Raw genomic sequence first — 20,648 nt, 5'->3', positions numbered from 1 at the left:
AGGCATCTGTTTACTCAAGTCAAAAGTAACTTTATTCGGCCACTACATATGATCATTAAAGCACAAAATGATAACATTCTGTATTTATATAATTACTGCAATGAGACAAAAATGATTAAAATAAATACATTATATCAAAATTCCTTTAAAAACATACCAACACACCATGTATCATTCCATTCAGATTACAAATCCATAAAATCTTTTAAAATGACTATGATTAACAACTGTAATTCTCAAATGGATAGTTTTTACCTACCCAGAGGTTAAAGTGCATAGTTTCTTCTTAATTTGATTAAAGTGACAATGTAATTTAGGACGGCTGTACACATTTCAACCGCAGATACATTTTGTAAATATATTAACCCCTCCCTATGAGATACAAAGTGTTTTTTAATGAGAATTGGACACAAAAAAATGTAGTCTAAGAGAGTCACAGAAACTGCAAAAAAGCATAAAGTGCACAGTAGACTGGGCAGTGGCAGCATCACATGGACAACATGGGAGAGAAGCATACCAGGTGCATTCCATAGGAAATGCCACAAGAAAGTGAGCTGTGTTCTGTCTCAGTCTGGTGAGGTAAAATCTGTGCTCAGGTTTAGTTATTCAGCTATGGTAGGGCTCTAGGCCTGTAGATACGGACATTTGCATGCATGTATTTAATAACAGATGACATATCCAGCAGTTTCCTGAGTCTTGTTTCCCCTCTAAGAGAGCTAAATGCTCCAATAACAATCTCTTTAGATCGATGGCCAGTGTTTCCAGGGCAGTCAAAGAGGTCGCTAAGGCCCAGGCTGCAAAAGGTGTTTTTAACATAAGCCAGCCATGGAATGACAGACATGTTCTCTAGATTTATACACCTGGCTATCACCTGCTGGGAAAATTGGGCTTTTGGGGAATTCCATATCTTTAGCCATAAAAGAAGCGGAGCCATGTTAACTTGGTCTTCAATAAAACCTAAAACCAGTTCCATTTATGTAATGAGGGTCGCAGTGGATTTTGGGACGGCTAGCAGTCTGCACAAAAAGCTGTTTTCGGCGACCTTAAGTTTCCCGGGGAAAATATGACCCCAGACTCCGGCCCCATAGGTGCCCACTGACAAACATTTGCTCTTATATAGCTGAATCATCTCCCGGATCGGCTTTTGACCCAGCCTTTTGGCAAATCTAAATATTGCCTCACCAGCTGCCCCCATTTTCTGTGCTCCTTGAATAGTGAGCTTGCCCCAGCTCCCATTAGCAAACAATAGAGTACCTAGATAATTAAAAGTATGTACTTTCTCGATGGGTCTCCCTTCCATAAAAAATGTTTTGGATTTAATATTTATGGGGCCACAAGACATGATAAATTACTTTTGCTGATTCACCTTAAGCCTGAGACTGAGCATTACACTGTTAAAACCATTTAAAAGTTTCTGGAGGCCATTAGCTGTCCGAGCTAGGAGAACTGCACTGTCTCCGTATAGCAATACAGACCTGTGAACCGATTCTAGGGACATCTTTACTGCATGATTTCAATGCTGAATCCAAAGAATTTACATAAAAGAGGCAAACGAAGGGAGCTAAAATGCAGCTTTGCCTAACCCATCTGTTTACTCGTGTATATGGGTTGCGGTGAACTGTTGATGCGCAGCATGTGCACTACCCAATATCCAATAGCAGCTAGGGGAAGTGACATATATGAAAGGTCTGCTGCGGGTACGCATTACAATTCTATACCTAGTTAGCAGATATTTCTAGGCATAGTGCATTGGGTTCATTTCCATAATATGCTGGGTGACACTAGAAAAGTCCTATTCAGGTCTTTCCTCTCATTAATAATACTTATTACACTTGTATAGCACACTCTCCTATCTGTCTGGCTTCTTGCCACTAATAAGAGGTGTTCATTATCATAATAAAACTCAATGGCACTAAATGTATCAACCACGAAAGGATGGCAGGTTGAGTGGACCCAGCAGGATTCAAACCTTTGGCCTTTAGGGTACACACACGTCTCTACAGTGGATGCATTGGGCCCCTCCTACTGATCTATATTCCTGTTATTCCATGTTATTTTGGTAGAGTTTCCCATAATGAAGTCAAGCTACCTGAGTTAATTTTTCAGTATCTCGTGGAAGGGGAATTGTCCATACTTCTTTTTCTGTTTGGTCAAGTGTAACTACCAGTGGATTTCGGGCTTTTGCGCTGGTGGAGAGATCTTCTGCTGGAGAAAGAAGACTTCTCCACTGCAAAGCTACTGCCAAGGCTGCTGCCCTCCTGTGAAAGTCACCTCAGGAGAACGTTCAGGCTTCCCGGTCAATACTAGCCCAGGCTTCTAGCCATGTCACTGGCTCCCACGCCTCTTCCAAATACCCATTTTGTCTCTTTGAAAGGCTTCCAGAGGGCTCTGAGGCCGCTTCTGCATTATGTGGCAGTTTCAATGCTCTGCAGACAGGGCCTATCCTGTTCAGAGCTGTGGTCTTCCAGCAAAACCTCCGCTCTTGAGAGAAATGCATGCCGGCCTCCAGCGCAGCTGGCTCTCTAGGGTCCTCATGACCTCTTGCCAGTAATCTAGAGAGTCTCGTCTGGTCAGGGGTTCATAGCCCCTCTTCGACAGGCTCCTGCTTCAACCCTGGTGTCTGGAGCTAGCGTAGGGCTCAGGTGCACCATTCTCTGGAGCGCACCCTACATCTCGCTCCCAAGTCATTGTTGGGAATCAGGGGCATAACACAGGCCCCCGACGCCCACGCGGTGCATGAGGGCACCAAGGCTTACCCATCCTCGGAAACCCCTTATGCCCCCACTGCGCTATGAGTGTACAGATGGTAGCTTGGGGAAGCCTTTGAGGTTTCCCCAAGCTGAAAGTCAAAAGTAACAAAACCTTGAAACGCTATTTTATAGTTGCAAGTGCTGAGGAGTGGCCCAGAGAACAGGCTCCTCTGTACCTGTCCGGTGGCAGGGCGCAGCCAGGCTGAGAGGATTCTAGTAGAGGTGGGCCTGGGTGGGGAGAAAGTGAAGGGGAGAAGAAGAAGAAGAAGGAGAAGAGGACAGGTTTGCGAGTGAGCAGAGTGAGAGGTGAAAGAGTAAAAGGCGATAAAGAGCGAGAACAAAAGAAAGGGAGCGATAGAAAGACAGTAAAAAGTGATAGAGGGTAAGAGAGTGACAGGTAACAGGAAAGAAATCCAGACGTAATAAACAGGCAGAGAGGACAGTAGATAAAATAGGGCCGGAGAGATGAAGAAAGAAAGAGTGGGGGAAATGAGTGAGATGAGAGACTGAGCAACTGCATGGCAGTGGAGAGACAGTACATGGAGACTTGAGGAACAGAGCCGGAGAGGGAGGGCAATACAACATTGGCAAGAGAGAGTATAGACAAGAGAAATCAAACAAGGGTGAGTTAATAGGAGCTTTCTCTTGAAACACACTGACACCTTATAGCATACATGCATGTTTCCTTACATTAATGTAATGAACGTATTTGAATCTGACATGATATTATGGGCATGTATTATATGGCAAGAGCATTCTACAGCGGCGTAACACAAGTCCCAGATGTGCAGGGGGTCCCCATCCCTCCCGGGGGCCCCAACCCTTCAAGAGAGCCCCATTATGCCAAAGTTCATGAAAATCTCTGAGATATGGGAGACTTTAGCGGGGCCTCATCACATTCTGTGGGGGGGCATCATTTTGCGTTACATCACTGCTGGGAATCACCATGCTCAGAGCTTTCTGCAATTAGCGGGAGCGAGATAACGCTGTACAGACCCTGGGGGACTGTCCTGTTGGTGCTGTGATGCTCAGTACTGGTCAGTACTGCTAAACTACAGCAACCGGCGCTGATTACACCGAGCACCCGTGAGCTTGTCTCCTTCGCCGTCCTGCATCTCCTACCCGGATCGCCATCCTTGCCATTCGCACAAGCGCTGCGGCACCCACAGGTGCGGATCACGGACGCTCCTCCTCCGCCTCAATTCGTGCGTTCCCCCAGCACCTGAGGCCCTTCGGCCACGCATTCCTTCTACTTGTGGCCACCTAGCTAACTTCCCAGGCATCCTTACCTTCGTATTGTCCTGAAGAGATCCCACCATCTGTTTGGGGATCGAAACGTCGTCGACCTACGTCTCTAAACTCATAACTTTATTGTACATTTGTTTTCAGATTATGAGATGTTGATTTGACTTTTCGTATTTGCATTGTTTACTTAAAAGTCACTTTTTAAGTCACCAGCCTGGGTTTAGGAAATCGGCTGATTTCCTTTTATACCTTCTCACGGCTAGCTCACTCATTTTTGTTCTTTATTATAGTTCTTAAAATCAACATAAAAACCTTCTTTCATTACATGCATTGTTCATTCTTGTGAATTCCTATTCCTATTTTAGTAATGGTGATATTTTTCTTGACTTATCTTGAATGGGACCACTGTTCCTTGAAAATACATGTCTACCCCCGGTCCCGTCTGACCTCAGGGTTTCCTTGTTCCTCTTTTCACCGTGATGCTCAGTACTTACAGGCCATATTATTTTTGGCAAATGACCTCGCCTCGAGCCTGTGTTGTACACTGCTGCAGTTGAGCTTCTCGCAGACAATGGCTCACGGGGCCTACCGGAGCAGTGCCCACTCCACGCGCCTCTTCACTGAGGCTTCAGTGGGTGCTTCTGTGACCTGTGACTTCGCTGCTGGGTTTTAACCTGCCCACATTCTAGTCGGGGTGGACTCACAGTATTGATGCTAACTCTAAAGTGCTAGACATGAATTATCACCTAAAAAAAGATGGTTGCATCCTCAAGAGAAGCCAAACTGTTTATTTGGTCCTAGGGAGGTGGCACGCCAAGGATGACCAAAACTGCTTCCACAGACGGGGCATAGTTGTCAACAGGGGCCCATGGGTCTGAGGGACCCACAGTACTCCAAATACACCTATTTCTTTTTAAAATAACAGGCAGGGGGGCTCATTTTCCCGCTTGCTTTAGAGCCTACGGCATGTTTGCAACACCACTTCCCACAGACGTCGTGCCTCAACAACTGCTGACGAACAAAAGCAATAACTATCTGACGTTGGTTTATAATTCTTTAAAATGTTATCCCAGCAGTGAGGGTACCGCTGCCAAAGTATATAGATGAAACCTGCTTTAAAAGTAGACGGCTGGCGAGCTGGTAATACATTCTCCATGGTCAGAGCCATCAGGATAATAACTCTCCCAGGGCACATGTGGGTTTGTGGTTCACGGAAATGATGGCTTCCATTCTGGGAGCTGCTGGAGTTAAGATGGAGGGCGGGTGGAGCTCCCGTGCAGATGCAGCAGTCTGCTTGTGAAAAAGGAAGGATCAGTGAGGCTGAGCTGAGTGGCAGCAGAGAGGGAACAACTGCTTGTCTGGCTCTGCGGAGAAAGGGCAGTGGGACTGAGTGGGGATCCCGTCAAGGAACCTTGCTTCAGTGTTGCCCACCACATGGCTATAAACCAGTGCTTAAGTTGAGCGGGTGGTTGTAGGTGGGGCCCACTGGCACTCATTTCTGTGGACCGTCACTTAATTTTCCACATCAGATTTTGATCCGGAGCCAGAGAGAGAAATCACAAAAGGGAAAAGGAGGAAGAAGACAAAGACAGAACAACAGAGATAAAGAAAGAAAGCAGGGATCGAAAATAATCTGAAAGAGTGAAATAAAGAGGTAGGAAATGTCTGGTGGTGGAAAAAAGAGGCATGAGGAGGAATCATGATTAGACAGCCTTGGGATTCAACAACTGCTCCATTCGGCAGGCCTGCTGCAGGCTTCTGAGAAAACGTTTGTGCACCAGCAATTATTATTTTACAAATTAAGCACTGCTTAAAACCTTCTGAAAGAGCCACAACTATGTATTCTGGCTCAAGGCCATCATGATGTTTGAAGAATTGGGCAGTGGTCATGGAGCCGTGAAGGCACTGGGCTCTCTAGGCATGTGTGATAGAGTACCTACTGGTGAACTCACCTGCTTTTCAATAAAGCTGTGTTGGACTTGACCCTTTTTGCAGGGCTATCTCCAAACGTTTTGCTTCTTCCTCCTATTTTTTCCTGACCTGTTGTTGTTGGCTATAGGACTCCGGGCACTTTACCACTGCTGATCAGTGCTAAAGTGCATATGCTCTCTGTGTAAATTGTTATCATGATTGGTTATCCATGATTGGCATATCTGATTTACAGGTAAGCCCCTAGTAAAGTGCACTGAGTGAGCCAGGGCCTGTAAATCAAATGCTGATAGTGGGCCTGCAGCACTGATTGTGCCACCCACATGCGTAGTCCTGAAAAAGTATCTCAGACCTGCCCCTGCAGTGTCTGCGCACAGTTTGGTACCGCCATGTCGACCTGGCAAGTGCACCCACTTTCCAGGCCCTAACTTTCCCTTTTCTTACATGTAAGGCATCACTATGGTAGGCTCAAGTTATCCCCTGGGAAGGGTGCAGTGTATGTGAAAGGTAGGGCATGTACTGGTGTGTGTGACATGTCCTGATAGCGAAATTCTGCCAATTTCGTTTTTCACTATTGAAAGTCTATCTGTCCCATAAGATAGAATAGGAACTACTTTGTAACATCTTCCAAGTATAACTTCCCATTGGGACAAGATGGAGAAATAAAGTTTAGGCTCTCTGATCTCAGAATTTAATAACACATCTTTTAGTAAAGATGGTTTTTAAATTGTGAGTTTTAGAATGCCACTTTTAGAAAGTAGTTATTTTCTTCTTTAACCATTCTGTATGCCTCTGCCTCATTGTGTATTGACTATCTACTTTTGGACTGACACGGGCTGGATGTGCATTCACTGTGGACAGCCACTGGGGTGGTGGGCAGTGAGATGTGCCTGGCCCTTCCTGGATGACTCAGAGCTGAGCTGAATAGACAATGGCTGAATTTAGAGTAGTGGGAGGAGTTTTTCTTCCACCTGAATAGGGCCTGTCTCCCTTGCAAAATGCAGTCTCCACCCCGTGTGGACATACTGCACCAGTGAGCACAGAACTGGTTTGGACTGGGTTCAGAGACCCTTGCACTAAGAGGATAAAGACATTTTGGGGTATTAGTAGTAGACCTTAAACCCCAAAACTTTGGATTACTCCTGGACTCATGAGGAACCTTTGCCAAGGAGAAGAGCTGAAGACATGTGAGGAGGAGTACTGCTCCTTTGCTGTGTGCTATGTGGGGTTGGCCTGCAGTTGCTGTTTCTGCCAAGGACAGGACAAAGACTGGAACTTTCCTGTGCACCTGCTTGAAGAAGATCTCCATGGGCCTGTGTGTGCTGGCCTCCTGTTCAGAAGTCTCAGGGACACAAAGACGTCACCCCCGCTCCCCTGAACCCTCTTGCTGAGGTTCTGACCTGCCAAGGGGTGATGATTCCAGTTTTGGGCCTCTAGAGGCTGTTCCTGCTGTTGGGAGCTAGAAGAAACCTAAGAGAAGCAAGAAAACCTGTCTCTGACACCACCTGATGCCGCGACCTGCACCAAGGCCCGGGGCACCGCTCGTGAAGTGATCGACGCACCGCCCTGCCTGCACTGCAGCTCCGATGCCTGCAGTTATCGCCCGTGCTCACACAGGTGCTTGCACCGACTCTCTCATTGCTTGCACCTGCATCCTGTTATCGCAGCACCAATAACAGCCGAGGGTGACTTCACGACAGTGCTTAATTTGTAAACAAATAGGTGCTGGCCTTCGTGATGAGGTCACCTTAGTTTGCACCACACATTACCAGTGCCAGCTCTGCCAATTACAGAAATTACAGAAATACTAACCACCACACTGCTACAAGTGTGAGAATTCGGACTGGTCAAGGCCCCCAAGCTTTAAAACTGGTTTGGGTGGCTGGAATTAGTTGTTTTAAACCGGCACTGAATTATTAAATAACTGTTTTCCTGCTCATCTTGAAATGAGCAGCTGTTCCAAGTGCCGGTGCCAGCAATTAAGTGCAGGTGCCGAGCACCGGAAAGCACTGGCTCAAATTAAGCACTGCTCCATGAACTCATTGACTTCACATCATCACCGGAACCGACGCATCACCGCTGACACAACCGTCTTACCCTGTCCTGGACATGACACGTTGCATCCTCGCAGACACAAAGCCTCTCCTCTCCCGTGGCAGCCAGGGAGCCGGTCTCGACCTCGACACCAATGCCTCACCTCCACAACACTGTGCATCATCATAGACTTCATTTCCAAGGTAATGTTTGTTTTGGGGTCCGTGTGACTCCATGCCCGACGCTGCGCTCCTGCCGGTCAGCACTGTACTTTGGATTTATTGCTGTCACAACGTCATAATAGCCCCAGGTGGAGCTATTTGCTTTCCACAAGCTTTATTTTTGCAATAACTGTTCTAAAGTAATATCTTATTACCTGTATGTTGGATTTTTTTCATTTTTGGTCTTGTTGAGTTTAGCTAAAGATACTTTATTTTTCTAAACTGGTGTGATGTCAATTTGTGTTGTTATCACTGTATTACTGTGTGTTTTGAGTAAAAATACTTTACACATTGCCTTTGGGATAAGTCTGTCTGCTCGTGCCAAGCTACCCAGGGGTGAGCAGGGGTTATCTAAAGTGTGTATCCCACTTACTCTGACAATACGCAAGGGCCCCTATTTGGACAAAGATACCTACCGCTGCCAACTAGAAACCCCCATCTCTAAAAAGAGGTCAATAGTAGAAGGGACAGACCCATATGTGACAACACAAGTAAATAAATGGAAGATATACCCCAGGTCCAAAACATCTCACACCAGCACAGTTCGATCCTTTTGGTTGGTGGCAGATTTCTTGGATATTGGCCCAGTGAGTTTGGCACCTCAGCTCCCCGATATCAAATGGGCATTGTAGATTATGGTGTTTTTCTCTGAATAACTGACCTCTAACCTACAGTCATGCTCAGGGCGAACAACTACATGTGCTTTACCACCAGCAACTTGCATCGTGTGCACATCGTGAAAGGAAAGGACAAGTCTCTACACAGCTGTCAGCTGTCCCTTCCTCCCCACAAGGGCATCGGCGATTACATGAACTGCAAAAGCCATGAAAAATGAGGGTCGTGCACTTGAAAAATAGTGTTTCTGCATTAAAACCAACATCAAGCTTAGAGAGTAAATAGAGAGGTATTTATATTAAAAATACTTCTCAATCTGTCAGCCAGAAATGAGCCTTTGCACCACTTTGCTTTGCACTTTTTGTTTAAAAAAATCCATTTTATCTAGTCATAGCCATACATAACACACTTCAGCTCCCAGGAGTTAGAACAGACCACTTCAGGGCACTCCTTCAATGTTCCACCCATCAATCCACCCAGGACAATAGATGCCGGACATTTTTGCATGCCAACATGCATGATTGTGTAATTAGATTACTGTATAGCTGTGCATATTTAACCCATTGTGTTCAGCTTCTATTGGCCAAGCAAATAGATGGAGAGATAAACAGTACATATTATTTTTCAATAAAATTCAGAATACAAAAGTAAATCTTCTAAAGTTATACACAAGCCATTGTCCATGTATACACTTGTGTATCAAGAAGGGGGAAACCTGGTCTACACGAGCAACCAATAGAACTTAGTTCCATAGTCAGTACTTTTCATCCATTGAGACCCACTTTCTTCCAATTGCCCACATCAGACAACGATCAGGCCCCGATCCATTAAAAGACAAATTCTGGACATGTATTATATGTTTTGTGTCTTTAAGCTGAAGTTGACAAAATACCCCGCATTACTCTGTAGTACAGGCAGTAGATGCTGGAACTATACATTATCAGTCACTCTCAGATACAAACAATTTCCTTGATCGAGTCAGGAAATAGCTATAACCTTTTGAAGATGGGGCATGATACAAGCGTGGGCACACGTTGAACAATATGCAACAGCTATTTAAAGGAGAAAACCCCAGTAGTGCCAGGGCCTTTATCTGGAACGAAAGGGAAAAACCTGGCATAAAACATTGACATTCCGTGTAGACTCCATTGCAGAAGTGAAGCCACTCAGTGCAAGGGATGCCACTGATGTCTATTGCGCCCCTCTCACATTGATTCGCATCTAGCACCACTGCCTGCCTCTTAGCACAATTTAAAGGTCTTCTGGACACCCACTGAAATAAAATCATGGAACGGCTGATCATGGAGGGCTAGGGAGCTACACTCCACGAAGGGGGGCTCTGTGGATCCTTGACAAATACGTACAACGATTGATTATGACCTTAGGACACAGCAGTCAAAACATGTGCATTAAAAAAAACATAAACAGGGGAGTTCTGGGTGCTCTACAGTTGATTAGCCTGTTTTCAGACCAATATTAACTCAAGGAGACATCCTGTCCCTGCTCCTGAATACGCTGTGCTAGAAATATCTGCCAGGGACATTGTATGGGGGACAGTAAGACCTGTCACTGACAGACAACAAAGGCTAAGACAGGAATGTCACCCCTACCCAAAATAGGGGTCAGCCACATATCCACAATTGTGATCTGCATCTCAGCTGGACAGCATCTTGGAACCCAAAAGCTGTTGCGTAAAAGCAGGAAGCTCAGACACTGAGCTACAATTTGATTCTAAAATGGGATGCAATTTGGGAATTAAGAACAAGGTTTAGATTTATAAAACTCATAACTCACACAAATTAATTCCCTCATTTGGGCTTTCTGCTGGATGGGAAGAACAGATGAGCCATAGGCTTAGGAGAAAAGGTCTTATGCTTAGACAAAAGTACCATATTTAGACGGGCGGCCATATGCTTAGACAGAATGGTCACATGATTAGAATGGAAGATCATATGATTAAACAGGAATATCATCCTTACCAAGTCAGGATGGGCAAATTCTTCAATGGGACAATCCTGTGCTTAGAATGGAAAGTCATGTGACTGGAAGGCAAGGTTATAAGCTCAGATGGGATGGCCATATGCGTACATTAGAACGTTAAATGCTTAAAGAGGACTCTCATATGCTTACAATGAAGGACACAGAGGTCAAATACAAAACTCCCTAACAGCACCCAAGTCAACTTGCCAGAGCTCTGGAGCTATTGAAAAACAGTGGTCCTAATTTAACTGTTTGTATTAAGTGACTGTTTTGCATTTAATAATAAAAATAATATTATTTCACCATGGTCTCGAATCCATGTAGAACAAAATGGAGGATTGTCTTGCCCTTTATTAGAAATAAATTTCAGAATTTACATAGAGAACACATCCTGCTTCACCACAGAGACCACGTGATGCTCTTTGGTTCCACAGCATGAGTTTCCAGTAGCAACGCAAGCATATCTATGTTTTTGGGAATTCATTAAAATATGTACTGAGTTTTGGATTTGTTTGACGTGCAGTGTAAATATTCTGCAAAACCGCATAATATTTGAAATAATACTACAGTTCATATTCTTTCAAGTTTCTTTCCTTTTTTTGAGTATAGTAAGACATCCACACGATAGGTGTGACGTAATATAAGCAATGGACATTAATAATACGTGTTCAATAAATCCAGCAGATATCTGTGAAATGAGTACAATTCTTTCATTATTAACCAGGTGAAGCACCTTCCTTTGGATAATACAGAATGCCAAACATATTCAACAAACAAGCAGACAAATTTATACAAACACAAATGAATTACTGGCAAAATTACTTCTTGTATTATTTGTTTGACTTTCCATGTAACATTCAAAATCGTATTTTTGTAGCTAGCTTAATGTTGCCAATGTTTACATGAGCAATGACGCCTATCAGTGACATACAGGCAGGTGTGTTGGCATGGGTTTCTTCAGGGCATCATAGGAAGCCCTGTGAATCAACGCATTCTAAGATCAAGGATTTGCATTTTTTGTAGATTTCTTTTGAACTCCCTCCATATAATGGAGACATGGCACGTTCACGAGGGGCGCATGCGTCTTTCCTCACCGTTCTCCTGTGTAGCCGGGGCTGCAGCGACACTGCCCTGTTGCGGAGTCGCATGTTCCTCCGTTGTGGCACTGGCACTCCTGGGAGCAATTCCTTCCATATCTACCCTCGGGGCAAGGCTGGCCACAAACTGTGCCCTACAACACATCAACACAGAAAAGAATCAGCTGCCAGCAAAAACCACAATAGATGTTTCATTTAAAAAAATGTATTGGTGATTTCTGAGACACCACATGCTGCTGATAGGATATATTAAGGCACCAGGAAGTGGAGGTAGGGAGGTCCAGCATGGATGGCAGATCCCACAAGCATGTGAAGGACACTTAGAGTAATATAATATTGACATTTCTTACATTCTCACATATATACATACATATATATTGGTAAACTGTATTGGTAATGGTTCTTTATATGCTTGGAGTGTTTGGAAAAAGAGCTTGACAAACAAGGACTATGTAGAAACCTTTCTATCTGGAAAAATGAACGTTTATTTTAGGTCGTCGGTGACCAAGTACAGCTACACAGAAGTCTCAAGGGCAGGTTATCATTACGGCCCTCGTTCGGCTTATCCCTGACTGGACTGATGCTCCTACGCAAGTCTCCCTTGGGCCACACATTTCTAACTTTGTTTTGGATCACCACGTCAGTTTTCCTCCAAAAATTATTTTCTCGCCAACCTTGTATGATCCTACTGTAAGAGCCTTGAAAAAGTCCAAGCGACAAAACATATCAGGGGCGGCTCCTCCATTAGGGCGGAGGAGCGTCGCCCCACTGCTTTCTTGCAGTGCCTAGAAGCAGAAACATAAAGTGGTATTTCAAATAGCATTGTATGTTTCTGCTTCTCGAGCTGCGAGAAGGCAGAGTAGGCCTGGTAGGGGGCGGGCAGGAGGCTATGCCTGGCTGGGGCGGGTCAGGGAAGAGTGGCTTGCCCACTGTTGTGGGCCCTGACTATTTGGTCGGCCCTCTGGGACCGCCCAAACCAGTCATGCAGCCTACATAGAGAAAATGACCTCCCTACAGGCGCCCGCCTGGGCGCTGTCCGCACCAATCACAACGCTGCCATTGCAGCATTGTGATTGGCTTACGGGAGGGGAGGGAGGATGCATACTGCCTGTTCCAGGAAAATGCGGGTGTGGGCCCGGCCAGGAGCGGAGGCAGCGCGGGACCCGGTAAGGTAAGTTATTTTTATTTTTTTAACCCCCCCACCTCCCCGCACAAACCCCCACCCGCCAGTCATGCGAGCTGCGACATAAACATATATTGGCTGTTGTCCATACAGGCTACAACTACATGTGATGCAAACTATCACAATTACATTTGCTGTGATTGTAGGTGTGTTCAACAAAAAAACACCCAAAAATATCAACTATGACGACCGTAAACTAATGTTTATGTACTGTTATTATTAAAATGTACCTTCAGAGTGCTCCATTAGTCTAGCCACAATTATACAGGACTGGTTCTTCGGTCATTCTTTGTACATCTCTTGGTAGCAGGGTGTCCTGAAGGTGGAACACACTTCCATATGATACATACCCATTTATTCTAACTGCTTATTGTTTCTTTAGGCTATAGCCATCACCTCTTTGGATGTGTGAGTTATATTCCACTGTTGCCATAGCTACACTGTAGAAACGCGCATGTCAGCGGGCTGGGGGATGCACAGCAATCCATACTGTATGCCAATAGTTGCTTTACACCCTGTCGGGCAATCTGGAGGCTGGCATGTTGAGGTATATTTTAATACTGGGGAATACATTAATATCATGTCAATGTGTAGTGTACATGCAAGGGCCTCGTAGTAGTATCTGCAACCTGTTGGATAGTTTTGCTGGCGGAGACCCAAGACTGTGCAATAGGTAACCTAAGGACGATACGTTACCTGCACCTATCCTTGAGTCCTTGGCAACAACACCAGCATCATGAGTACTGAACAACCCCACGCACCCGCCTTCCATTCAGTGAGCAGACCCCTGAGCTGTAAGTGGTCCTGGCTGGTTGGATACTGGTGATCCCACCGCAGAGGCAGCACTTTGAGTCTGCCTGGCATATTTGAACAGTGCCATTCGCAAGCTGATATGCTGCGCTTCCCATTATTAACAGCGCAACACGCGATTTTAGCAGCACACAAGAACAAAAATAAAGACAAACCGCATACACACACACTCTCCAAACCTCACCTACACAACAACAGTGCCTGTTTGACGAAGGCAAGAATGATAAACTACAGCGCAAAAATGAATCCTGAAGCGAATACACAAGCCGGCCTAGGGAAACTTCAACCACTTCTTGTTCTGAAGAGTGGCATGAATGTAACATAACCAAATTATTGCAGGTCATATTATTCTTGGTGGCGAAGAGCATTACTGGATGGGCAGCACGCTAACTATAAGGAAGTGCGTTGTTAGAATAGTTGAATTACAGTGTAGCCTATTTGGGACAGTGTTTAACTTGAGCCAGTGGTTTCCAGTGCTGGGCATTGGCACTTAATCGTCAACACCGCACTTGTCTGCCACATGGCAGTGCTGCTCATCAAATTTAGAGATGAGCAGAACAACGTTGTCTATGAATACAATATGCATTCAAAATAACTAATACCTGCCTCCCCAGCCATTCCTTTAGCGAGCTGGAATAATCTGAGCAGTCACACTTGCAGGCGAGAGAGATGGTTAGTAGTTGTTTTTGGTACCACCATTGGCAGAGATGACAGCGTTAATGGGTGGTGCAAGCTGGCACTTATTATTTTGCAAATTAAGCACTGATTTGGGAAGCATTTACATGAGTGACCAGAGTGGTGCTCTTGGGCACAGGTGAAATTCCAATCACGCCGGCGTAATTTGCGGTATAATTATTTAGCAAAATTACGCAATTACGCCACATGGCACACTTGGGGGTCGCTCGGGTAAAAATCCTGTCACGGGAGCTCTGGAACAACATGAGCAGACAGAACGTGAGCAGCTCTTGTTAATGGCTGTTGAGTTTTTGTGCTTTTTCTTTTTTTAACGTAAACCACATCCTCAAATAATGGAGCAAAAATACCAGATTTGCATCTCACGTAATTTTACAGAAATGTCTCATAATCATTCAAAAGGTAATTACGCAAATTTCTCACACCCTCAATGCTATTATCTCGTCTTAGGTCACTACACCTAGGCGAGTGATGGCAGGAGGAAGAATGAGACATCTATATTGCCACAACTCACACAATGCACCACTTTAATCTGTAGAGCCGAGATTTGTGGACTAACCGCGCAGGCTTGCAGCAGCGCTCGCCGCCATTTCAGAGAAGCCTGAACCAAGTGTAATGGGTTTCAGTTCAGTGCTTTGTAACACTTGATTACTTTAGAAGCCTTCGCTTCCTCACGGAGAATCCAATGGCTGAGTTTCCGCCTCCGTGGGCGGGGGACGTGGAACCTGACTGTTGTGGGGGGACACCGGATGGTGGGCCAGATGGATTTGTACACTCAGGTTTTCACCCCTCCTGGGAGTCTGGCAGTGCCTGCTTCCTCTTGACTCTGCCTGTGGTAAGACTGTTGCTACTAATTTCATTTCCTCCTTAAATTCCAGGAGTTTTGGCCGCGATTTGGCGCCTGCGCCTCTGAAACCACGGCACAGACTGCAGATGTTAAAGCGCTTCATGTGGGCCTAACACTCGCTTGGGCCGCAGACCAAGTGGGAGGCAGGTTTGTGAAAGCAGACTGTTTACCTGGTGCTTGTTGAGGGCAGGTGCAAGGACTCGACATGTAGCTCTGCAAAGGGTTGAAGACACTGAGACATGCTACATCACATGTACATGAACACAATAACACAATCACACACACAAACACACACATGCATTAATATACATAAGCACACACAAAGCCATGCACCCACAGCCACACACACAATAAACAAACATACACACACAGCCACACACAGCCGCACGCAAACAGACACACCTCTTAACTCAGCCTCATTTACACGGTATCAATCACTTTGGGCTCATTCTCACCCTCCAAACAAAAAAAATGCCTCTCATGGACATCAAATGGGACGCCCAAGCAGAAAAAACGCCCACGCCCTCCAACAATGTTTCATCGCCGTTGACGGTAATGGCAAACCATGCAGTCTCACCCTGCCTGGATACAGAAAATGTTCAAAGGTAGGCACAAACATACGCAGACAAACACACATAAAAACATAACCGTACATGCACATCTATGCAAAAAGACACACCGCATATTGACATACAGAGACACACACAGAATCGCAGTCAGCCAGTAGCACTCCCAAAGCTGCAAATGCAGTCACACTTTCCCTCTCTCCCACACACATACACACACTCGCACAATCACATCCTATATTGCCTTTTTTCCCCTCAGATGTGAGTGTGTGATGCTATGCGATGACACAGCTAGGCCCTGCCAAGGTTTTGGCCCAGCTAGCTTAGACGCCTTAATGAATATAGAGAGAGTAGCATCGACCATCCCAAAGGCCAGATCTTCTGTACACTGGGATACAAAGAACAAACACAGCCTGGCAATATTTATTTGAACTAGTAATCAGCTAATTGGATTGTTACCTTTGATAAGTGATTGCCAGTTCAATTGCTCAGTGAAGTAGTTGATAGGGGAAATTGATTCCTTTGTATCGATCTGTCTGCTACTGTTAAACTAGGACAGCGTCGTTATTTACTGTGAACGCGGTGGTGCAAACCGTGCCTGTGTTTTACATCTGTAGTGGGCTGGTACCGTTGCACTGTAAACCTGCGAGCGTCCCTTGAATAAAAAGCACTTTATCTCCCTATAACTAGAGTTGTAAATATGTTTAATGTAAGTATAACATAAATAACGGGTACTGTGTATTATGGGCTTATATTACCACCAATGGGTTCTGGTGACTTTTATAAACCAAAAGGCCTTTAGGTTTATAAATGTCAGAGGATGTAGCCTTACGCTAAAGTGGTGGGTATCGAAGCTGGGGAACCGGGTTCGAGTCTCGGCTATGACGCTCAACATACTGTGATTCTGGGCAAATCCCTTAATCTCCCCGTGCCTAACAAAAAAACAAAAACAATGAATGTGTCCTTCTGTAACGAAACTGGTGCTCATGTAAAGCGCTCTGATACCTGATTGGATTCGGGTCAAGTTCATGCTATATAAAACTCTATTAAAATAAAAAAAACTGAACCCCAAGACTGCAATACAGGACCATATTACACATTACTTGCTATGCATTCTTTTTATATCAAATGATTGTTTTTATTGATTTCAGTTCTGTTAAGAAAGATTTGGAGCATTCGAGCAGCATCCGTTCAGTATTCATTGTTTGCTTGAGACTGCAGATACATCCGGCAATGTTTTGAGAAATGTGTGTTTTTGTAATAATATTTCAAATGTGTTTTATGCAGCAATGTTTATTATTATACATCAAATTTAAAATCCAAAGCACATTGTAAGGAACTTAAAAACATGCAGTATATAATGTGCTTTTCTTATGTAGTAAATTGACACTATGAACTAGGTGTAACAATGCGTACAAAGATAGAAAATAAGGTGCAGTGTTAGAATGTGTAAGGTTCTGCCTTTACCATGTTTACTCATTGGTGCACCCTTGCATCATGTATGGCCCTGCAAGGGGCGGCTTGTCAGGTGTGCTGATTAATGCTCTGAAAGCAGCACCAGCGATTTTTTCAGCACTGAAAGAAAGACGAATTGCTGTGTTAACTATTCATGTGATTTGTGGAGGGAAGCTAATACCCAATACCCTGCCAATAAATTCAGCATTGGGAATTACGGAAAATAATTCACAGTTAAGACCTCTTCTCTGTGGAACAGGTCTTCTAACCCACTGGCAAACATTCGATAGGAACATCTATCTTATGTGTAATATGGAACTGTGTGAAAAAACCTAACCATGTATTTTATGTGTAATATGTAACTGTGTGGAAAAACCTAACCATGTATTGTATGTGAAATATGTAATAGTGTTGAAAAACCTAACCATGTATTTTATGTGAAATATGTAACTGTGTGGAAAAACCTAACCATGTATTTTATGTGTAATGTGTAACTGTGTGGAAAAACAGCCTAGCTTATTGTCCATTTCTGCCCTAATTACAAGCTTCCATTCCACAGAGGTTTGTGTAATCTGGTTTCAAGCAGTCCTGATGAACACTGGGTAACATACCATGTGTCTGTTAAGGGCACACTGCCCCATGGGGCTCAATGGCACCGAAGAACAGATCATTATTGTTACGTAGCTCAGTGGTACTCAAAAGGGTAAATGGTGAGTGGATCCAATAGGATTCAAACCTTTGACCATGAGGTCAAATACAGATTTCTGGTGCGACTGCATAATTGCACTGAGCCACCAGACACATCATATACATGCCCCGTTTACATTAAAAATTATTTCTGAAAACCACGCCCGTGCTTTTTTAAGCTAGGTTTGCGCTAAGCCAAATAGCTAAAATACTATTAAATAAATGCACAATTAGTGACTTCACATCCACAGACATCATGGCTCCCCTTCACAGTGTAAGACCAGGGCCTCCATGTCTACCAGTAGCGGTCCGTGGAGGGAGTTCCGTGGGGCGGTGAGGCGGGGCGGGGGAGGAGAAATGTAAACACCGGAATATGGATGAACGAAGGTAAGTACACATTTAAATAAATAAAACGAATTCCTTTGTGCGCGCTGCATCGCAAAATGCGATGCAGCGTGCGCAACGAAATTCGTTTTATTTATTTAAATGTGTACTTACCTCTATTCATCCATATGCCGGTGTTTACATTTCCCCACCCTGCCCCTCCCCCGTCCCGCCTCACTGCCCCACGAAACTCCCTCCACGGACCGCTACTGATGTCTACACAATAAATTGAGCAGTGCTAGAAACGAAAAACTATACTCCAGTAGTGGTCCGTGGAGGGAGTTCCGTGGGGCGGAGAGGCGGGGCGGGGGAGGAGAAATGTAAACACCGGAATATGGATGAACGAAGGTAAGTACACATTTAAATAAATAAAACGAATTCCTTTGTGCGCGCTGCATCGCAAAATGCGATGCAGCGTGCGCAACGAAATTCGTTTTATTTATTTAAATGTGTACTTACCTCCATTCATCCATATGCCGGTGTTTACATTTCCCCACCCTGCCCCTCCCCCGTCCCGCCTCACTGCCCCACGAAACTCCCTCCACGGACCGCTACTGATGTCTACACAATAAATTGAGCAGTGCTAGAAACGAAAAACTATACTCCAATAACTGACAGATTGGGGATAGGCACAGATGGCAAAAGGCGGGGTCAGGAGGACTGAGAGGTGGGGGCATGACAGGCGGAGTCTGTGTCAACCAGTCTACGCTCTGCTGGCTCATTTGTATTATTTTTTTGCAGTAGCGGTCCGTGGAGGGAGTTCCGTGGGGCGGTGAGGCGGGGCGGGGGAGGAGAAATGTAAACACCGGAATATGGATGAACGAAGGTAAGTACACATTTAAATAAATAAAACGAATTCCTTTGTGCGAGCTGCATCGCAAAATGCGATGCAGCGTGCGCAACGAAATTCGTTTTATTTATTTAAATGTGTACTTACCTCCATTCATCCATATGCCGGTGTTTACATTTCCCCACCCTGCCCCTCCCCCGTCCCGCCTCACTGCCCCACGAAACTCCCTCCACGGACCGCTACTGTTTTTTTGCAAATTATATCCCAAACAAATTAAGAAGGAAAATATTGTACTAAAGCTGCTTTAGCTTACTTTATTGGTCACTGGCAATTTACATTGTAAGATAGCTCAGGGGATTAAATGCACCAGCAGCACATATCTCTCTGGGTAAAAGGTTTGTCGCAGAGATCCTTGTGTGAAATGCGCACCACAAGTTACAATATAGGTCAGGTAGCTGCTGCACCTGTTAAATCGGTGGTCTGCCTGCCCAAGACACCTGTATGTAACCTGCAAAGGCATAAGGTTAAATGCTTGATGGCCTTAACTCAACCTTGTAGATACAGTAGGTACCACGGGATGCTAAAATTAGCACTAATTATCGCGCACTAATAACAATTCAGTTTGTTTTGTCTGCTATATAAACGGTCGTTATCAGTATCTTTGCAGACATTGACTTACTTACCTTACACATACTGAGAGCGTGAGAGAGTCAAACCTTTCATAACTCAGTTTGTTTCTAGGCTAACTTCTCGAAATGTCCTGCAGATTGTATTTAAATTTTATCCTAAGGAGCACTGAGTCTGCAGTGACGACTGGCAGTGTCCAGCTGGACGGCCTTTGTCATCTGATGTCTGCTTCAAGCCAGGACCCAACTCAGGCGAAAGGGATTAGTGACTGTTCTTCAAGTGAGGCATTATGGAGCAGGTCAAGGGGCAGGAAGGGGCGGGACCACATAGGACGCACTGAATGTTTGCTGATGCTGCTATGCATCCTGGGGTCGGCACACTGGCGTGTGACACATTCAAGACAACTCAAGGTATCGACTGAAGCCAGGCTGGAATCGGGGCCGGCATAAGAACAACTGCTGTGACCGGAACCTGTCTGGTCCTACCTCAATGCCAGCACTGGAATTGGAAAAAACAAAACAGTCTCGTTTAACCTCTTGAGAAGGTCAAGGAAGGCAAAATGTATACCCCCTCGGATGATGGGGAAACAAATGACAAATTCAGCAAATAGATTAAGCTGATTTGCGATTTACAAGCAAAGCCTTAACCCCTTCAGTGCCCCGCCCTTTCCCCGCCCTGTGCCGGGCGTTTCATTAGCGGGCGGGGTCCATGACGAGATAGTCTCGTCATGGGCAC

At 44.9% G+C, this 20,648-nt stretch overlaps 1 protein-coding gene across 1 annotated transcript in view; it reads right to left on the bottom strand.

Moving 5' to 3' along the window:
• MEGF10 (multiple EGF like domains 10) overlaps positions 1-20,648 on the bottom strand; it is a 279,766-nt gene that overhangs the window by 100,855 nt on the left and 158,263 nt on the right. The window contains exon 8 of the mRNA XM_085632702.1: positions 11,869-12,005. Within this exon, the coding sequence (XP_085488828.1) occupies positions 11,869-12,005 (137 nt within the window). The remainder of the gene's footprint in view (positions 1-11,868; positions 12,006-20,648) is intronic.

Source organism: Triturus cristatus, chromosome 2_1 (assembly GCF_964204655.1).
Source record: "Triturus cristatus chromosome 2_1, aTriCri1.1, whole genome shotgun sequence".
Classification (NCBI taxonomy): domain Eukaryota; kingdom Metazoa; phylum Chordata; class Amphibia; order Caudata; family Salamandridae; genus Triturus; species Triturus cristatus.
The sequence above is the reverse complement of the archived record's forward strand: the minus strand, read 5'-3'. Positions and strand labels throughout refer to the sequence as shown.